This window comes from Gorilla gorilla, chromosome 12, assembly GCF_029281585.2.
Source record: "Gorilla gorilla gorilla isolate KB3781 chromosome 12, NHGRI_mGorGor1-v2.1_pri, whole genome shotgun sequence".
Classification (NCBI taxonomy): Eukaryota; Metazoa; Chordata; class Mammalia; order Primates; family Hominidae; genus Gorilla; species Gorilla gorilla.
In genome coordinates this window covers 113440966-113459389 of record NC_073236.2, presented here as the reverse complement: position 1 = coordinate 113459389, position 18424 = coordinate 113440966, and the positions used below count along the sequence as shown (strand labels likewise).

General features: G+C 54.7%; 2 protein-coding genes across 5 annotated transcripts in view; one reads left to right on the top strand and one right to left on the bottom strand.

The window, feature by feature from the left end:
* DRC1 (dynein regulatory complex subunit 1) overlaps positions 1-4627 on the top strand; it is a 57179-nt gene extending 52552 nt beyond the window's left edge. The window contains exons 14-17 of one of the 2 annotated variants that reach the window (XM_019020619.4): positions 1233-1462; positions 2563-2706; positions 3047-3149; positions 4376-4627. In XM_019020619.4, coding sequence (XP_018876164.1) covers positions 1233-1462; positions 2563-2706; positions 3047-3149; positions 4376-4432 — 534 coding nt within the window. In that variant the 3' untranslated portion in view covers positions 4433-4627. The remainder of the gene's footprint in view (positions 1-1232; positions 1463-2562; positions 2707-3046; positions 3150-4375) is intronic. The other variant, XM_019020621.4, reaches the window with a different exon arrangement.
* Positions 4628-5149: 522 nt separating this feature from the next.
* Positions 5150-18424, bottom strand: part of OTOF (otoferlin) — a 101563-nt gene continuing 88288 nt past the window's right edge. For 2 of the 3 annotated variants that reach the window (XM_019020612.4, XM_055377603.2), the window contains exons 33-46: positions 16346-16412; positions 15303-15439; positions 15038-15172; positions 14650-14787; positions 13887-14014; positions 13610-13780; positions 12808-12968; positions 11903-12045; positions 11426-11514; positions 10032-10130; positions 9645-9886; positions 8801-8979; positions 8596-8696; positions 5150-6175 (exon numbers count right to left, since the gene is read on the bottom strand). In XM_019020612.4, the coding sequence (XP_018876157.3) occupies positions 5995-6175; positions 8596-8696; positions 8801-8979; positions 9645-9886; positions 10032-10130; positions 11426-11514; positions 11903-12045; positions 12808-12968; positions 13610-13780; positions 13887-14014; positions 14650-14787; positions 15038-15172; positions 15303-15439; positions 16346-16412 (1971 nt within the window). In that variant the 3' untranslated portion in view covers positions 5150-5994. Of the gene's footprint in view, positions 6176-7956; positions 8155-8595; positions 8697-8800; positions 8980-9644; positions 9887-10031; positions 10131-11425; positions 11515-11902; positions 12046-12807; positions 12969-13609; positions 13781-13886; positions 14015-14649; positions 14788-15037; positions 15173-15302; positions 15440-16345; positions 16413-18424 lie in introns of all 3 variants that reach the window. The other variant, XM_055377604.2, reaches the window with a different exon arrangement.

The following is an 18424-nucleotide window of genomic DNA, read 5'->3' as shown; positions in this document are numbered from 1 at the left end:
AAAAAAAAAAAAAAAGCTTGATAACACAGCAAGTATAACATAGCGATGACTGAGGTGTAGAAAACAGGCACACTCATAAGTTACTGGTAGGAGTATAAATTGTAACCTCCATTGAGGACATTTTGGCAGTATCAATTACAAAACTATATACATTTTACTCTGAAATTCTTCTTCTTTTTTTTGAGACAGAGTCTCACTCTGTTGCTCAGGCTGGAGTGCAGTGGCATGATCTCGGCTCACTACAACCTCCACCTCCCAGGTTCAAGCCATTCTCTTGCCTCAGCCTCCTGAGTAGCTGGGATTGATTACAGGCACCTGCCACCATGCCCGGCTAATTTTTGTATTTTTAGTAGAGATGTGGTTTCACCATGTTGGCCAGGCTGCTCTCGAACTCCTGACCTCAAATGATCTGCCCACCTTGGCCTCTGAAATTCTTCTTCGAGGATTTTATTCTCTAAATATATCTCATTACAGTTGAAATGGTGTATTTATTGTAGCTGATTCACTGTACATTGTTTGAAATGGCAGAAGATTCGAAACAACCTATATGTCCATTGTTGAGGAATCTATTTAATAATATATGGTATGTCTACACGATGGGGTACTATAAAACTGTGGGAAAAAACCAAAGTTCTTTATGTATTCACATGAAAAGATATCTAAGGTTTATTGGTAAGTGTAAAAGCAAACTACAGAACTCCATTTGTTGTATAGTATCATTGATGTCAAAATGAGAAGGAGGAGTATATATGGAAAGGTATGCGCATGTATTTATATATAGACATTATATAGACATACTATTTCCTTGGAAGGAACCATAGGAAACTTGATAGCATTCGTTTGCCTGTGGGAGGTCAATTGCATGAACTGCAAGATAGGAGTAGGAGGAAGACCTTTTAAATTTAACAATTAAAGCAAAAATTTAATCTGTATTATGATTCAAAAGAAGATTTCTAACATGTAAGCTTTATGAATGTCAATAAGGTGAGCACCTGGGAGCCCGGATTTAGAAACAGAACCTTTCCATTGTCTCGTAGCCTCCTAGTGCCTCTCCCCATCCCATCCCCCTTCTTCCCACTCTTTCTCCTGTTTCTGTCCCTGTGTAAATGTCTCCCTGGGCAAGCTTTCTGTCACTTTCTGTAAACTTTTCTGGTTTTTCTTCTTCCTGCCTCTCTCTCCATGCTCATGCTCGTGTGTCCCCAGCCCACAGTTGTCCGTGCATCTTTCTCCAGATCAAGCCCTGCAGTCAGGCGAGCGTGGAGAAGGCGAGCATGGAGGAGACAAGCACGAGGTCAGAATTGGAGCTGGCAGAGCAGACGGAGATGGAGGGAGAGAAGGAAGAAAGCCTGGTGGAAGGGGAGAAGGAGGAAGAGGAGGAGACCCCACCCTCCCCCTGGGTCATCCACCCCAATGATGTCCTCAAGATTCTGGAGGCCTTCGTCATGGGTCTGAAGAAGCCTAGGTGGGTTGCGGGGCTGGAAGGCTTGCCTGAGACCAGAACCAGGGGAGCTGGATGGGCTGGGGAGCCAGGCAGAGCCAGTGAGTGGAGAAGAGTCCGCTGGGCAAGATGCGGGGACTAAGGACAGGGTATCTGAAGGCGGGCTGGGGCAATCAATCGCTGGACAGAGTCAGGAAAGCAATAGGGCGTAGTGGTGATCTGTGCTTTTTTCACTCATCATTCATTCAGCAGACATGCACTGAAGGCTGCCAGGTGTAAGCACTGTGGGGGCACTGCCTTGTGATCAGAGCAATGGTCAAAGCACATTCAAGGTGCACCGTTGTTCAGAGGAGGAAGTGGCCATTTCCATTTGGCATGTCAGAGAGGGTTTTGGGAGGAAATGGCACTGGAACTGGGTGTTCCTAGGCAGATAAAATGGAGGTAAGGGCATTTCAGGAAATGGCAGCATGGAGAAGGTCTGGTCTGTTCAAGAATCATCACAGGAGGTCTGGCTGGAGTGTCAAGGGCCTGGGAGGTGGCACTGGTGGGTGGGGAGCTAGCCAGGTCTTGGAGAGCCTTGCCCAGTGTGCCCAAGATCTTTGTCTTTACCCGTTGGTGGGTGGGAGCCAGAAAAGGATTTGAAGCAGCCGAAGAGCCATGATTAGCCTTGCGTTTTAGAGAGATCATTGTGGCATCAGGGAAGGGGCGAAGCTGGATACAGGGAAAGCATCAGGAGGTTTGTCCAGGTGGGAGGTGAGGATCCCCCAGATTAAGGCTGTCATGAGGGGATGGAGAGGACATGACTGAATTCAAGTGCTGTTTTGGATGTGCTGGTGCAAGAGATGGGCACAGTGATGAGCTGTAAAGCCAGTGAGGTAAACTGATTGGGAGAGAGAGGGGTGGATGAAGCACTGATTATGCCCTCACGAAGGTACCGGTGGTACCGAGGCAGGAACGTTGACAATAAGCATGCGTCCTTTCTGAGAACCTGCCACCGTCTAATAAACTTGGACTGTTGAGTGGGAAGGTGACAGGTGGGAAAGCAGTAGGCCTGTGACTGGCACTGCTTGGGAGCCTGGGTAGTACCCAATGGACATGACAATCACTGTGCTCTTGGCCTTCAGGGACTCGCGGGCCCCGCTGAGGGTGCAGAAGAATGTGCGTGACAACTCCAAGGACTCGGAGTACTGGCAGGCCCTGACCACGGTGATCCCTTCCTCCAAGCAGAACCTCTGGGACGCCCTCTACACAGCCTTGGAGAAGTACCAGTAAGTGTGCATGTCATGGAGCAGGAGGGTGCTGGCGGGCAGGTGAGGAACGGTTGTTGGGAGCAGCCGCGTTTGCTGCCTCCCTGTCCCACTGAACCTGGGAGGGAAGAGCTGCCCTTGGCATCTCCTGTGTGGGTGGATCATGTGGGGCGGTTGGCTCTTGGGCCCTGGCCTGCCTGTTCTGTTCCTGCTAACCTGGCTCACCTGGCGGCTGGGTGAAGAGTGTAGCTTCTGGAGTCTCCCTCCACCTGTAGCCAAAGCAGAACCACCAAGACCCTGGCCCTTACTTGGCAGAGGATGGAGGATTCAGTGAGCCTCTAATGGATTTTTCTGTCCAAAGCCTTGTCCTGACCCAGAGGGCCAAGCTGCTGCTGGAAAACAGTTCTCTGGAGCAGCAGAACACAGAGCTGCAGGCGCTACTGCAGCAGTATCTGAACTCCAAGGTGGGCGGCAGGGCCTTCCAAGGAGGGGCAGCAGGAGACACGCATGGGGCAGGGGCACTGGAGCTGGGATTAGGGAATGAGGAGTCCCCTCCCCGCCAGAGGCAAGGGAGCTTTGTGATATGATGTAAAAAATCAGCAGTGGCACCTTGAGACAACTACTGGCCAAAGGAGTAGATCTTGCCTGAAGTCTCCTCCAGGACAGCTCAGATGTGACAGTGTCTCTTTGATACTGTGGTTTCTGGTGCCAGTGGCCAGCTGGGACTGCTCTGTGTGAAGCAGTGCCACAGCCAGGAGCAGCTCCCCAGCTACAGAGCCTCCAGCTGTGCTCTCTTCTTCCATCCTCACACCCGCCGTGTGAGGTGGACAGGGCGGAAACGATGCTCCTCATTTCACAAAAAGGACAATCACAACTTGGAGAGTTTGCAACTCGTCCAGAGCCTGGGCTCTTTCCACCCACCAGCCCCAGTTCCCTGCCTGGGATATGACTGGAGGGTCATCCTCGCATGGGGGAGGAGGCTCTGCTGGGGCAGATATTCCCTGGCCCCCATCTGTGCCCAACCCTGCAATAGTTGTGGACAACTTCCCCATGGCCTGGCAAGAGGAGGAAGGAAAAAGTCCATTGCTGACATTTCCTGCTCTGTGGGTGTGGGCACCTATAGCTGGGGCTGTAGGCCAGGAAGGTCGTGACACAGCTGTTAGTTGCACACGTGTGAGGTGACTGAGGCCAGCTCCAAGTCCAGCCACAGGGGCTGCGTGGCCCCAGCACAGTCCCAGGTCCCAGGCCACAGCTGTAAGTGGGATGTTGTAGTGAACCTTGGCCTCATAATGACCCTTGGCCTGTGACAGGACCCAGACATTCTGGACGGTATGGTTCCTGCTTCCACAGATGCTACTGTATACAAGAGGCTGGGGGAGGAAGAGGTGGGGCAGGCTAGATTGGGGATGGCATGGGTGCGTGGAGAGAGGAGAGGGGAAGACTTCGGAGAATGGATGGGCGGGAGATGAAGAACGCTACCAGAGGTCACAGCTGGAGCAGAAGCTGAGCAAGAAGGCTCAGGCGTGTCTCCTGCAGGGAGGCAGTCTGTGGGTGTTCAGCATCTCTCAGCTTTGGAGAGGAGATGTGTGCAGGGCTTTGGAGGCCCATGGGAGAGCCACGTGGCTCGCAAGGGTGGCAAAGAAGGAGGGCCCTGGGAAAAATGTAATGACTTTCACCCTTTCTTTTCCAGATCAACTCTGAACTGCAAGTTCCTCCCACTCAGGTGTTGCGGGTACCCACAAAATAGAGCTGGACCTCCAAAGGCTGATGTGTTAGGGCTGGCCTGATGCTGGTGTCTGTGCCGGAGCCAGCTCATATCACCCACTGGGCTGCACCTGGGCCCGCTCTCTGGATTTTCCAGGGCTGTCTTTATAGCCTGTCGAAATAAGGAGCCAGAGGGGTCACCTGTGTCCTGCATTATGATTAAAGCCTTTTAAAAGTTGTGGCTGAATCTCTTTAAAGAGGTCAGGTCTAGCAAGACCAAGCCCTTGCCCCTACCTCTGTGTCATGAGGGGACTTTGCCCCAACCTCTGTGTCATGAGGGGACTTTGCCCCAGGCTCAGATAGTGGTGTGAGCCAGAGGCCGAGGCCAGTGGCATGGGGCTCCTTTCTTGCTTTCAGGGGAACTGGTTTCTGTGGGTGGAGGCTAGAGCTTTTGGGCCCTTGTGGGGTCTTAAGCCTTCAGACTGGCCCCAGACCTGAAGGATTCTTTCGGTGCTTTGGGGGCCCCTGGGCCCAGGCTGGTGTGCCCTTTGGGCTATGGTGTAAGACTCCTCCTGTGGGCAGCCTGGGTGGGCAGCCCTGTGCCTGAGGCCTGCCTTGAACCCTGGGCCACCAGAGGCCACTTGAAGGGGAAAGGCCATGGGAGCCCTGCTGGTACTGAATCCGCCAGCCTAGAGAACTGCTGCCTCTGCCCCGCACCTGCGGCTTCTCCTCTCAGCTTGACCAGTGCAGACCTGTCAGCTCAGTGCTTGACTTCTTTTATTTCGAGAAAAATCACCACTCAAGAAAAGAAAAACAGCCAACAGAAACCCAGACACAGACAGGGGCAGCACTTGACGGGCCAGCTCCCAGCTGCAGCTGAAAGGGCTGGAAGGGCAAGGGGGGCAGGGGTGGGAGGACAGGGTGTGCCCAGGATGGGGAGTCCCCTCTGCTGCTTCTCACAGCTCCTCAGCTGGGCCTGGAGGCGCTGGCTGGGGCAGAGGGAGCTCTGGGAAGCCATGGAAACCCACAGGCAGGACAGGCGACCCCCTGGGAAGTGAGAGGAGCCAAGTGGAGCCCGAGAGCCCAGCAGTGGCAGAAGCAGCCGCGCCGGGACTTGTGGGCAGGGTCTGGCCCCTGCTGCGGATCAAAGACCGGTGCTATCTGCAGGGGTCACGGCGGGGATACCTTTTGCTCGTTCATTCTTTTTAAAGCCCTGGGCACTGACCCATGGTCCTTGGTTAATTTCACTAAAGCTTCAATCCTGTACTTGGAAGACCTGGGGAGGGTTTCAGGAGTCTTCCTCTGGAGCCTGGGCCTGAAGAAGGGTGGTGCCTCAGCCAGGTGGGGCAAGAGAGACCCATTCCAGGTCCCCACCCCATCCAAGGCTCCCCAGCCCACAGGCAGGGGTCAGAGGGGCAGGACTGGGCAAGCCGCAGCCTGGGGCAGTGAGGACAGGTGGCCCCGCAAGCAGGAGGCAGGCTCGGCCCAAGGAATGAAGAGTGGACGCTGGGCTCCTCAGGCTCCCCAGGGGAGATGGGAAAGAGTCCAAGCCACTGAAAGGAAATGCGGCAGGGCTGGGGAGCGGCTGGCAGGAGCTGGTGGCCTTCATGCCCCAAGGAGCTTTTTGACCATGTAGCCAGGGAGGCTGTAGAGGAAGAGCCCCAACATGAGCAGCCCCAACAGCGCCAGCACGATCTTGATGATGAGCCACTTGTACCGGGTGCAGATGAGGTACTTGATGGACTTGAGAGGGTTGAGGAACCAGACGAAGGCCGTGTCGGGCCGGCTGGGAAGTGGAAGAGAGGAGCCGGTCAGCCAGTGGGCAGGAGCTGCCTCCCAGCGCACCCCATCCTCTGTCCTTCTGGACCCCCAAAAGCCCTGCCATGGCCCCAGCCCCAAAAGCAGTGAATGCTGGAGCCAGGGTTTGAACCCATTTCTAAGTACCCGACTTGCTGCTTACAAAACTCTATCCTCCCTGCAGCACCTTTGGGGCCTGAATCTCCTCCTAAGGCCTAGATGGGAGCTACTTGCAGCATGGGGCAGCCTTGGCCCTGCAGGCAGTTCTCATCGTTAGGAAGCTCCTGCGGCTAGCTCGTTCTATGTGCTGCTCCTTGGTAAGACCGGTGCTTCACAACCTCTTCCTTTCTGATGGACATAAATGGCTGTTCCCACCGGGCCCTGCTGAGGGTCTGAGCAGCCCCTGTGGGGCACAAGCTGCCCTCACCGACCTGCCCACTCTCAGGATGAAGACCCACTCCACCTTCTGTAGAGCCTCCCAGCCGAGAAGCACCTGGCCAGCCTCACTATCTGTCGTTTGTGTTATAAAAACAATAGGTTTTGTAAAATGTCAAGATGCAAGTGAAAGTACTGCATATGCATTTTCAAACTACTGCCTCCCAGAGGACATGGCGTGCAGCCCCAGAGCTGAGCTCAGTATTGGTGGGGACACAGAGCCGGGGCTTGGGTGCAGGGCACCTGGTTTTGAATTGTTTTCACAGGCAAGTGAGGCACCTCTATCAACCTCGGTTTCTTCATGTATAAAATGGGGTTACAAGCAGTACCTACCTCCTGGGTTTGGCGCAATGGCACAGTGAGCCAGTGCCTGGGGAGCTCTGAGCACCTGCAGTTGGGTGTTCAGGCCATGGTGGCTATGAAATGTTTGAGTTGAATGGAACTATTATCCTGAAGGGCAGAAAACAACATCCCTGGACTGGGAGGTCACACACGGGTGAGAGCCATTTCCAGACCTGTTGGCTAACCCTGGCCACACCCTTCCCTTTTCCCTGTCCATAGCTCAGCTTCTTTCTGCCAATGAAATTGGGTTAGAGTCGGCTGGGCACGGTGGCTCACGCCTGTAATCCCAGCACTTTGGGAGGCCGAGATGGGCGGATCATGAGGTCAGGAGATCGAGACCATCCTGGCTAACATGGTGAACCCCGTCTCTACTAAAAATACAAAAAATTATCCGGGCGTGGTGGCAGGTGCCTGTAGTCCCAGCTACTCGGGAGGCTGAGGCAGGAGAATGGCATGAACCCGGGAGGCGGAGCTGGCAGTGAGCCGAGATTGTGCCACTGCACTCTAGCCTGAGCGACAGAGCGAGACTCTGTCTCCCAAAAAAAAAAAAAAAAAATTGGGTTAGAGTCTGGGAGAAACATGGCTGGGAGCAGAGGTGGTGTGCAAAGAACACAGGATTGGAAATTTGGAAACCTTGGCTTGAGTCCCGGCTCTACCCTAATTTGCTGGGTAACCTTGAGCAAGCTACTTCACCTCTTTGGCTTAATGTGGAAAAGTGTAAAATAGTCATTTCTAGTTCTGAGAGTCTATTCTGTCATGAAAGCTTGAAAGTTGCTGTGCATGTTTGTGTGGGCTTAAGTGTGTGCCTGTGTGTGCTTGAGTGCATGTGTATGCACTTGTGCGTGGCACATGTGTGCATACATGCTTGTGTGTGTTTGTGTGCACATGTATGCATATTTGTGTTTGTGGATGTGTGCGTGTATATATGTGTGTGTGTGTGTGCACGCGCCTGCCTAGCCCTTGGTCCAGAGGAAGAAGTAAGAAATATCAGACCCAGGAGGCCACTGGGCTCAGGCCCCGAGGATTTTCTTGACCAGGTAGCCAGGCACAGAGTAGAGGAACAGGGCGAGGAGGAGGAGCAGCAGCAGGAGCAGCAACAGTTTGAGGAGCAGCCAGCGATACGTGTGCCACAAGAAGTAGCGAGCCGACTTGAGAGGGTTCAGGAACCAGATGAAGCTCGTGTCGGGCCGGCTGGAGCATGAAGGGTAGAGAGCGCAGAGGAGGGACAGGGAGGAGAAGGGATTGGGTGTGGCGAGGGGCCGAGACCAAGAGGGAAGCTGTCCTGGGCTGTGTGTGCAGTTCTAGGCACCCCTCTGGCCATCAAGGCTGGCCGAGGCCCCAGAGGCCACCACTGGAGCTGGCTCTTCTGCAAAAGCTAGGAAGGGAAGAGCATAGTTTCTCTCCGCTAGATGGGGCCTTTCCCAGGGAAGGTCCTGCTCTCCAGTATTCCTAGCCCATCCTCTGGTTCAAAGGGACGTTGTGGGATTCAGGGTCGGCAGAGGGCAGGGAGGAGGCTCCCTTGTAATGAGGCTGTGGCCCAGGAAGAGATGGGGTGTCTGGGGATCGTCTCCTTCCTGTTCCAGCGCCTCCAAGAGCCAGCGTGGGGAGGGGCTGGGCTGGCAGGGCACTCACTTGGGTTTCTCTAGGGGGTCAGGTTCATTGCGGGCCAGGCCCACTGGGTTCTTCTCTGCCTCCTCTGCTGTCAGTAAATGCAGCTCAGCCTCCACCTTGCCCTGCAGAGGACAGACAGGTCCCAGTGTCCAGGCTGCGTGCTGGGCCCTTGGCCCCCCAGCCAGTCCCAGCCCTGCCTACTGCCCGAGCAGGAAGGGGTGCGCACCGTGAGCTCAAACTCATCGTTCTCATTGCGGGCCAGGAGGGGCCACCAGCCTTTGACGCGCTTTTGCTTGAAGATGGACACGAGGGGCACATCCACCTCCCCGGTGGCCATCTCCATGGTGCACTGCTTGGCTGTCTTTGCGCCCCGCGGGAACCGGTTCAGGTCCAGCTCGATGGCCCCTGTGGCGACCTCAGTGTCAGCTCTGAGTGAACAGGGCTGGGGTGGGGCGGGGTGGGGGTGGGGGTCTGGGCTCCTCGGCCCCTTGTTTGCTGAGTGCGGACCTCCCCGAGCCCACATCTCATCCTCCTGCCTCACTCCCAGCAACTGGCCTCAATGCAGGCATCCTCGTGGGCTTGCTGGGCAGCCCCAGCCCCCATGCTTTACTCAGGTCCTTCTTTCACCCCAGAGGGTCTCTCCTGGGGTCTCCCCTGCCACTCCCTGCCATGCATCCATTCTGTCAAAGTCCTGCTAATCCCACAAGCTTTTGCAGATGCAGATTAGAGTGTTAGGGAGAATCCCTGCTTTACAGAGAAGCAACCTGAGGCCCAGGGAGGTTTCCCGACTCCCTTAGGGAGCCTCTCCCCTCTCCCATCATCACTGACTGCTCCCTCCTTGGTGTGTCCAAAGCTTGTTGTCAGCCTGGTTATGACACTGAGAACATCTGCCTAGGGACGGTTAGGTGGGTCCTTGGGGGCAGAACCCCGTCGGACACCCCTGGCTCTGATGGACTGGAAGCAATGACCCCTTGTCCCCCCAAGGCAGGGCTCTCCCTGTCCCTGCCTCCCCGGCCCCTGCCTCTTCTCAATTCTGGATCCTGAACCCCCATCCCTGCCCTGCTCTGCACCCAGGAAGTCGTCAGCGGAGAAGTGGTCCGCATCCCAGATCTGCAGGGTGAGCCGCGCGGGGATCTTGTACTCCGTCTCGTCCCAGGAGAACATGGACTCCTTCTTGGAGATGACGATCTTCTCCTCCGCCGCCAGGTAGTCGAAGGGGAACAGGTAGCGCCAGTTGAAGTTGCCCTCGCCAGTGAGGGAGTGGTAGTGGACGTCTGTGTCCTGCTTGTCCTCCTGCTGGCCCTTCAGCCACCTGTGGGAGCCACATCTCCAGACCTGCAGCCAGGCTGGTGGGGCCTCTCCCACCCACAGCCACCTTCCCTCTGCCTCCTCTCCTGCCCCCCGGGAAGCAAGCCCCACCCAGCTCAGTCCCTCCCATGCAGGGACTGCTCACCCACCCCCTCACGAAGATGTCACTGGACTTCTCCCCTGTGAAGAAGTCGTCGTCCTCCAAGACCACCTCATCTGTGTTCCAGATGATGACCCGCAGCTCGTACCTGGGCCCAGGGAGACAAGGCTGGTTAGCAGCCCCAGGTGGGGGTTATGCCAGGGTGCCAGGGCTGGGATGGGGCAGGCGGAGAGAAGCCCTGGGGACTTGGGGTCAGCACGGGGCCTGGGCCAGGCTGGGGCTGGAGGAGTGGTTTGGGGTTGGGGGAGCAGAGGCATGAGTGAGAAGGCCCACCAGGCACATGGCTGTGGGCGGTGGGGGTGGGGTGAGGGGAGGAAGCCACCCTCTGTCTCAGATGCTAGTTCCAAGAGAAGTCTGAATTTAAGCCCAGTAGACAGCAATGGAAGCCCATGGAAGCTGTATGTCCCTGTCCCCAAAGAGGATTTTCCCCTCAAGGTTTAATTGTAATTATGAATGATGTAGTTCATTTCAATCATTAAGAGTGAGGCTGAGTCATTCACTAAAAATTGATCTGAGCATGGCTCTCCTGGGATTGCAGACAGGGCTGCGAGCCCAGAGTGGCCCAGTGAGTTGGGTGCCCCCTAATGACAGGCCCTGGAACAGCTGACTCACGGCCTCAGGTTTCCAGGACATTCCTGGCAGAATTGGCTGCATGATTTGCTGGGGCCAGCGCCAAATGGAAATGCAGGGTCACTTGTCATAAAGAATTTCAAGATGGCAACATAGGAGCATGGAAACAAGAGTGGGACCCTGTGTGGCTTCCTCCATCCCTGAAGCTGGCCCTGAATCCAGTCACTGTCTGACAGCTGGACTCGAACCTGCCGCTTTATGGATGGGAAACCCGGGTTCTTTTCACTCTACCACCTCCTGCCTCTTCCAGGCACTCACTCCTGGATTCATCACTGGCAGGCACTCCAAAGAAAACTTGGCGGAACATCACACTAGCCTGGATGTGAGGATGACGCAGGGCCGGCTCCCAGGGGTTCTGTGTGTTGTGAAGGAGTGCGTCAGTGTGGGCATGTGTGTGGGTGTCCGTGGGAGTGCTATGCTGTGTGTGTGCATGAGATGCACGTGTATGGGCGCGTCGACCGTGTAGATACAATGCACCGGAGTGTGCTGTGTGGGGCTTGTCTCGCTCACTGATGCAGGGTGGCAGGCGTTGTCCTGCCTTAGCACGTGGGGACTCTCCAGGGCAGGCCCTAAACTCTATTGATTGGTTGGTCAGTTTCTCCCCTATAAGGCCCAGTGGCCACACCCAGACCCCAGGGATGCCAACTGGCCAAGGCCATCTGGACCTGAGCCCCCCGCAGGAAGGGTTGGGCCATGGTGGGAAGTGGGTGGGGTGGGCCTGAAGGGAGTAGCGCTGGGCCCCAGGCAGCTCACTTCTTGGGCTTCCGAGGTGAGATGTCCAGAGGCGTCCCAGGGGCTGGCATGTCCATGGGGAACATGTCCACCCACAGCTCCAGGCGGCCCTGAGGAAGAGGGTTGTGGCAGATCTCCCAGGGCCTTCTCCCTCTGCCCAGGAAGATCAGCTCTCCTCTCCCTCCTAACCTTTGTTCTGTCAAGGACCCAGTTCATCAGTTTCCAACTTTGGATGCCAGGAATTCCTATGATGTCACCAATAGCCAATCACAGCTTCTGAGGGAGACAACCCAGGTCTCTGCCTGAGCTGATGTAATTCTCACTCAAAGCAAAGACCCTTGCCATTCAAGTTACCCTGAGGGGCCTTGGTGGGAAGGTGCCAGGCTTTCTGGAATGCAGCGGACAGCGTGAGGCCTGGCTTCTACCTTTACTGACTCAGGTTGGGGATCCCTGGTCCCCAGTACCCAAGAACCCCAGTCTTGGCCATGCAAGTGTCACCTGCTCGATGCCCGGCTTGTCGGGGTTGAGCAGCGGCCTCGTCTCCACGTGCTCTGGCACCAGGCGGCAGCCTGCGCAGGGGATGTCCTCCCAGTGCCTCAGGGCCAACAGTGCCACATGCTCGTCTGTGGGCTTCCTCTGACCTGTGGGTGCCGGCGGCTCAGCTGCACACATGGCTCAGCAGAACCAGGAGACCTTTGCTGGGACTAGGGACTTAGGAGCACAAAGAAGCCCCTACGCCATCACCTGTCTACCCCACCTCATTTTCACTGTTGGGGAAACTGAGGCACTGAAGGAGAAGTGGCTTGCCCAGGGTCTCCGCTGCCCCACAGGGCCAAGAGAGGTCTGTGCCCTTGGTCCTCTGCTTGGGGAAGTTGACTGGAGAGCCCTGCTGGGCTGAGAGAAGAGTCAGGGAGGGGAGAATCCACTTCCTGTCCCAGCACCTGAAAGTGATCAGATACCAGCACAGACACCTCCCAATTCTCTGCTTCTCTGGGAAGTGCCTCATGGACAGAGAAGTAAGGAGAGTTTAAGGATTAGAGCCAGATGGACCTGGGCCGATGCCCTCGCTCTGCCTCTAAAGAGCCACATGACCTTGGGCGAGTCACTAGAAGTAGGATCTTGGTTTGTTTATCTGCAGAATGGGATGCAGATAGCCTCTCTACCTCACTGGGATTTGGACAGAGAGAAAGCAGGTGGGGCTGCCCTGTAGGAGGGGTGGAAGCACAGAGGCTGGGCAGACAGGAACGGGGCTCTGGGGTGATGAGCAGAGGGTCACTAAGACCAGGTTTAGGCTGAGGACACCCCAGGCTAGGCTGTGAGGTTCCCCAGGGAAGTGTGGGCCCCTCCTGGCCTCTGAAACCCCCTGGAGAGGGGGCAGGCGGCTGCATCCAGTGCCCCATTACCGTTCTCATCCTCAATCTCAGGGGGCCCAGTGAAGACGCGGTTGGCCACCTTCACTCTCCCAGGGGGCCCAAAGTGGGGGCCGTCCACTTTGCTGTTTTTGCAGAGGCGGGTCAGGATCTGGCTGGGCTTCATGGGGTCCCGCCAGATATTGTAGCCATGTCTGTGGGAGGGGACACACAGGCTTGGAGGGGCTGGGTGGGACTAAGCCATCCTGGATGACAGCTGGTCGTGGCCAGTTCTCTAAAGTTGGCTGTTGCCCTCATCAGCAAGTGAGCCTGATTCCTCCTGCCCTGGGCCCCAGGCTCACCTGAGACACTAGGGCTGCTGGAGGCTGAACCCTCCTGCCCTGGGCCTTGGACCACGTATCAGTGTCCCCAGCCTAGCCCCACTGCATCCCCTCACTGTGCCCACTCCTCTGGAACCTCAGAGACTCCCATGAGGAAACTGAAAACCAGAGAGGTGAAGGGACTTGGCCAGGGTCACACAGCCTATAAGTGGCAGAGCTGGCCCAGATCCCCAGGGGACTCTTTCTGTCCTCCTCTGCTAGCCCCCACCTTCCCTAGCCCACTTGTCTCTCCTCATCCTGCCTCCTCTGTCCTGGAATCCACTGTCCCTCTCCTTGTTTTGGGATCTGTAGTCCTGTCCCCTGAAGACTGTGCCCAGGGACTGTAGGGGCAGAGGCCTGGCCTGGGACAGAAACCACAATGTCTAACCTCTCAAATCACCAGGATCTGAATCTCATTTTAGAGTGGAGGCAAAGCAGGCACACTGCCCCCGCCCTCTGCCCCATGCCCCACATACGTGGAGTAGGTCTGGGCGATGCCGCAGGTGGCGCGGTGCTTGCTGTAGAAGCGGTTCTCCAGGTCGATCTTGGTTTCCCCAATGAGGTCATCAGTGCCCACCAGGTCCCAGTCATACACAGCCACCGTCAGCATGGATTCCATGGGGAAGGAGGCCTCGATGTCAAAGGACCTGGTGGGGTGGAGTTAGGAGAAGGGCTTAAGGATTGGCTAGGGTGGGAGGTGTTCTGGGTTGGAGAAGTCGGGGTGTGGCAGGGGAGGGCACCAAGAAGCCTTACTTCCCAAAGACAGGGTTGAGCTGCTTGGAGATGTAGTTCTCCTTGTCGCGGATGTCAGTCTTGCCTAGCCGGATGGCGATATAGGGGTCAGCTTTGCCGTTGATGTCGGCAGGGTGCAGGTCCGTGGCCTGGAATGGGGAGAAGGGTTGCCTGAGCAGGCTCCCATGCCCTGCTCATCTTCAGTGCCCCTGCCAGGCTGCCTGAGGGTCCTATGACAGTGAAGGGCAGGGGCAGGAGCACTGGACCCCTCAGGAGGCTTGCTGTGTGACCCTAGGCAAGTGGCTACCCCTCTCTGGGCGTTGACTTTTTCCTCTAGAAAAGATAAAGACTAGACCAAATGATCTCCCTGGTGCCTCCCAGTCTGGGGCTGTCAGTATGCAGCTTCTTCTTCTTTTTTTTTCTTTGAGACAGAGTCTCGCTCTGTCTCCCAGGCTGGAGTGCAATGATGTGATCTCAGCTCACTGCAAGCTCCACCTCCCAGGTTCAAGCGATTTTCTTGCCTCAGCCTTCTCAGTAGCTGGGATTACAGGTGTGTGGCACTGTGCCTGGCTAATTTTTGTGTTTTTAGTAGAGACGGGGTTTAACCATGTTGGCCAGGCTGGTCTCGAACTCCTGACCTCAGGTGATCCTCCTGCCTTGGCCTCCCAAAGTGCTGGGATTACAGGCGTAAGCCATTGCACCTGGCCAGTATGCAGCTTCTTTGGTCTCTCCCAGATGGGAGGATAAAGAGACTTGCAAGGAGGGAAAGCGACGGCAGTCTCACCCGGACCACATAGACTCGGACCAGCACATTGATGGGGTCATTGCTCGGGATGCCCTGGAACATGCCGTAGGTGGAGTCGTAGCCGGCTTCCCGGGACACGTCCTCTGGGAGTGGCACTTTGTACACGCAGAGGGAGCCCTGGGCAAGACAAATGTGGGTCAGGGTGTAGGTTTGCCTGGCAAGGGTGGCATTCAAAATAGCTAACAGCACCGGGAGGGCTGGACCCTGATGTGGCAGGGCCTTCACCCTTTAACTGCTGAGTCATGGGAGAGTCCAGGGCTTCTGGAGGGAGTGGCCGGGGCAGTGGTGGGAGGTGAGTGGGAGAACCTGTGGTGGGGCAAGGGCTGGCGGGTGGGTGCTCAGGCTGGGCCCGTGCTCCTGGCCTGACCTTGAAGCGTCCCACAATGCGCTCCTCCTCGGTGGAGCCATCCTCATCATCCCCAGTCTTGCCCCGAAGCAAGTTGAAAGTGTGCAGCCAGTCCTCAAAGTTATCAAACTCGGACTCCAGCTCTTTGGGGTATACCTGAGCCAGACCAGGCTGTTAGGGGCGGCTGCCTGGTCTCTGGCTTTTGTCCTGCCCCACCTGCAGGATCACCGCGCCCCCCTCTTCCCGCCCCCGCACACCCTAGAAGGGTCTGCTCCTAGGCTCTCACCTTAAGCTCATCAATCTTGGGTTTCTTCTTCTCGGGGGCCTCAGACCCCTGGCCAGAGCCAGAGCTCTGAGTTTTCTTCTTCTTCTCCTCTTTGGCAGCCCTTGCCTTCTCCTTGCCCTTCATTGACCCCTTCAGGCCTGGCCAGAAGCAGAAAAGGAGGTGGAGCAGAAATGAGCAGAGCAGGAAGGCCTGGATTCGAGACCCAGCTCTGTCGCTAATTTGCTTTACTAACTTAACTCTCGGATGTCCATGTGCTGTCAAATGCAGATAATACTCCCTAGCATGCCCGCGTCATGGAGGTGCTGGGGGCCCCAGTGAGTTTATGCCCGGGAAGGTGTCTGAAGACAGTCTTCATGCCCTTTGGAAGAGAGGGGCAGGAAGCAGCATGGGTTTGGGGGTGGAGGCCTGTTGCTGCGCAGTTCCTTGCCCACTCACCTTCCTCACTAGCTTCCCTCTTCTTGTCCATAATAATAACACTCTGTATTAGCATTTCCCAAACCTCATTCAGTGGAGCACCTGGTGCAGATGCTGCTGGCATGCTTTAGAAGAAAGGGTACTGTGATCCAATAAGCTGGGGAAATATTTTATACTGTGTCTTCCTTTTAGAGATGTATAATAACATTTGCACAGTAAAGGCTATGAAAAGTCCTGCACCAAAACAAGCTGTTTCAATCAGCTTTTCCTAAACTAATTTGACCAAAACTAATTTGTTCCTTCTAGAACATCCATCAATTTTCTTCATGGAAAAGAGTCTGGAAAATGCTGGATGGAATGAGCTCTGAGGTCCCTTCCAGCTCTGATGTTCCGTGGCTCTAAATGTCTGCCCATCACTGTGGGTGCTGAACTGGTCAGAGTAAAAGCCTCCCTGGACAAGGGCCTTAGCCTGCCCAGTACTGCCCACGGATTACTGATGCTGCTTCCCTGGCTACTAAGGCTGGGAGGGCTGGCAGGAGGGAAAAGAGAAGCAGGTGATGAGGTGGGCAGGAGAGCTGACCACCCAGGGGCGGGGAGGAGGAGACAGAGTTCCAGGTTCCAGGGCTCACCCTCGGTATTGTCCACTTCCTCCTTCTCCTCCAAGTCAATTCCGGAGGGCTCTTGTTGTCGAAGTTGCTGCCAAAAGATGAGATGAAAAGGACAGAAGGTGGGTTTCCTGGGGAGGAGTCTGTTGACCCCAAATTGTGGGCCCAGACCAGTCTTAATGCACTAGAAGTAGAAAATCTTCCCTACTGCATTTCAAATCCACCATGTGCTCCGCTTAAGTGGGTTAAAAAAAGTTTATAATGTGTACAGTGTGACTAGTTATACTTAGGGGTTTATGCATCTGTGGCACATATACACCATGGAATACTATGCAGCCATAAAAAAGGATGAGTTCATGTCCTTTGCAGGGACATGGATGAAGCCGGAAACCATCATTCTGAAGAAACTGTCACAAGGACAGAAAACCAAACACTGCATGTTCTCACTCATGGGAGGGAACTGAACAATGAGAACACTTGGACACAGGGAGGGGAACATCACACACCAGGGACTGTGGTGGTGTTGGGGGAGAGGGGAGGGATAGCATTAGGAGCAATACCCACTGTAAATGACGAGTTAATGGGTGCAGCACACCAACATGGCACATACATACATATGTAACAAACCTGCACATTGTGCATATGTACCCTAGAACTTAAAGTATAATTTTAAAAAAAAGAAATAACACCTTGCAATAAATATTTACATTTTCTATTTTAAAAAGTACAGTGCATTTTAATGTTGCTTTTAGTAATATTAATAAATTGTTTTAATGTAGAAAAGTATAACAGTAAGAAAATGTACTATATTTTCTTTCACTCAGCACACCCCATCTTACTGGAAACGAGAATAAATCTTACTAGAAACTAGAAACCAGGTTTCAACTAAGTCGCCACCGCCACCTGGTGGCAGTCTGTGAAAATTGCAGGAGTAGAGACGACAACAGGCAGCCTCTTGCAGCTCCAGCCTGGCCAACTTGATGGTGGGAGACGAGACTACCAGTTTTCCTCAATGATCTGTTCTCCTATTTTTACAAGTTTTGCTGAGCACACAGCCACCTTGCTAAAGATTACATTTCCCAGCCTCCTTTGCAGATAAGTGTAGCTAAGGGACTAGATTCTGGTCAATGTGAGTGGAAGTCATATGTGCAGCTTCTGGATTGGGCCCTGAAAAAGAAAAGCATATGCCTCCTCTCCTCTTTAACCCTTCCTGTGCACTTGAATTAGAACATGATGTTGAGTCACCTCCAACCCTACAGATGTGACAAACAAGAGGTCAGGATCTTAGTCCTTGACACCACTGAGCCACCATACCAGCCTAACCCCCACTCTCTGAGATGTTATGTGAGAAATAAACTGCTGTCTTGTTCACGTCACTCTAACTTGCTACAGCAGCTTAATGTGTGCTCTAATAAATATCACACCTAGCTTGGGTCACAGAAAGGGCCTGGGAGAGGATGTGGCTGGATCAGCTCTGGCCCCACTGAGGAAACACAACTGCAGGCATGTGTCCCTCCTGGTCAGGTGGCCAGTCAGAGCACCCTGAGCTAGGTAGGCAGCGTGGAGAGGACACAAACAAAAAAGCAGAGAAATGCGCTTTCTGGAACTTGCAATCTGGCCAAACAGATGGAACCCACATATGTGTAATAGGGGAAGAATCATTCACGTGCCGATGACCAAGATGTGTAAAATAAAACAGTATGAAGAAGAGTCGTAAGGACTACTGATAAGCAGTTGTTCCCTTACGGCCTCTGAGAACATGTTTCTCCTTTTTCACAAAGGTCACCTCCTCTGGGACGCCTTCCCTGATTCCCCCAAGCCATGATTTGCCTTTGTTATCACATAGTCCTCTCTAAGTCTCTGTTTACATGTCCATTTTGCCCAGTAAACCGGAGGCCCATCAGGGCAGGTGTGGCATCTTTTGGCTCCCATAGCACCTAGTATGGAGCCTGGCTCATCGCATATACCCAAGAGGCATTTGTGGAATGAGTCAATGAGGACAAAAGAAAACCAAGCAGGGAAGGTAGATGGGACCATCATCTTGGAAGGTGAGTTCTGAGCTAGGATTTCAAGGATGTGAGACAAAGCCATCCCAAACTCACA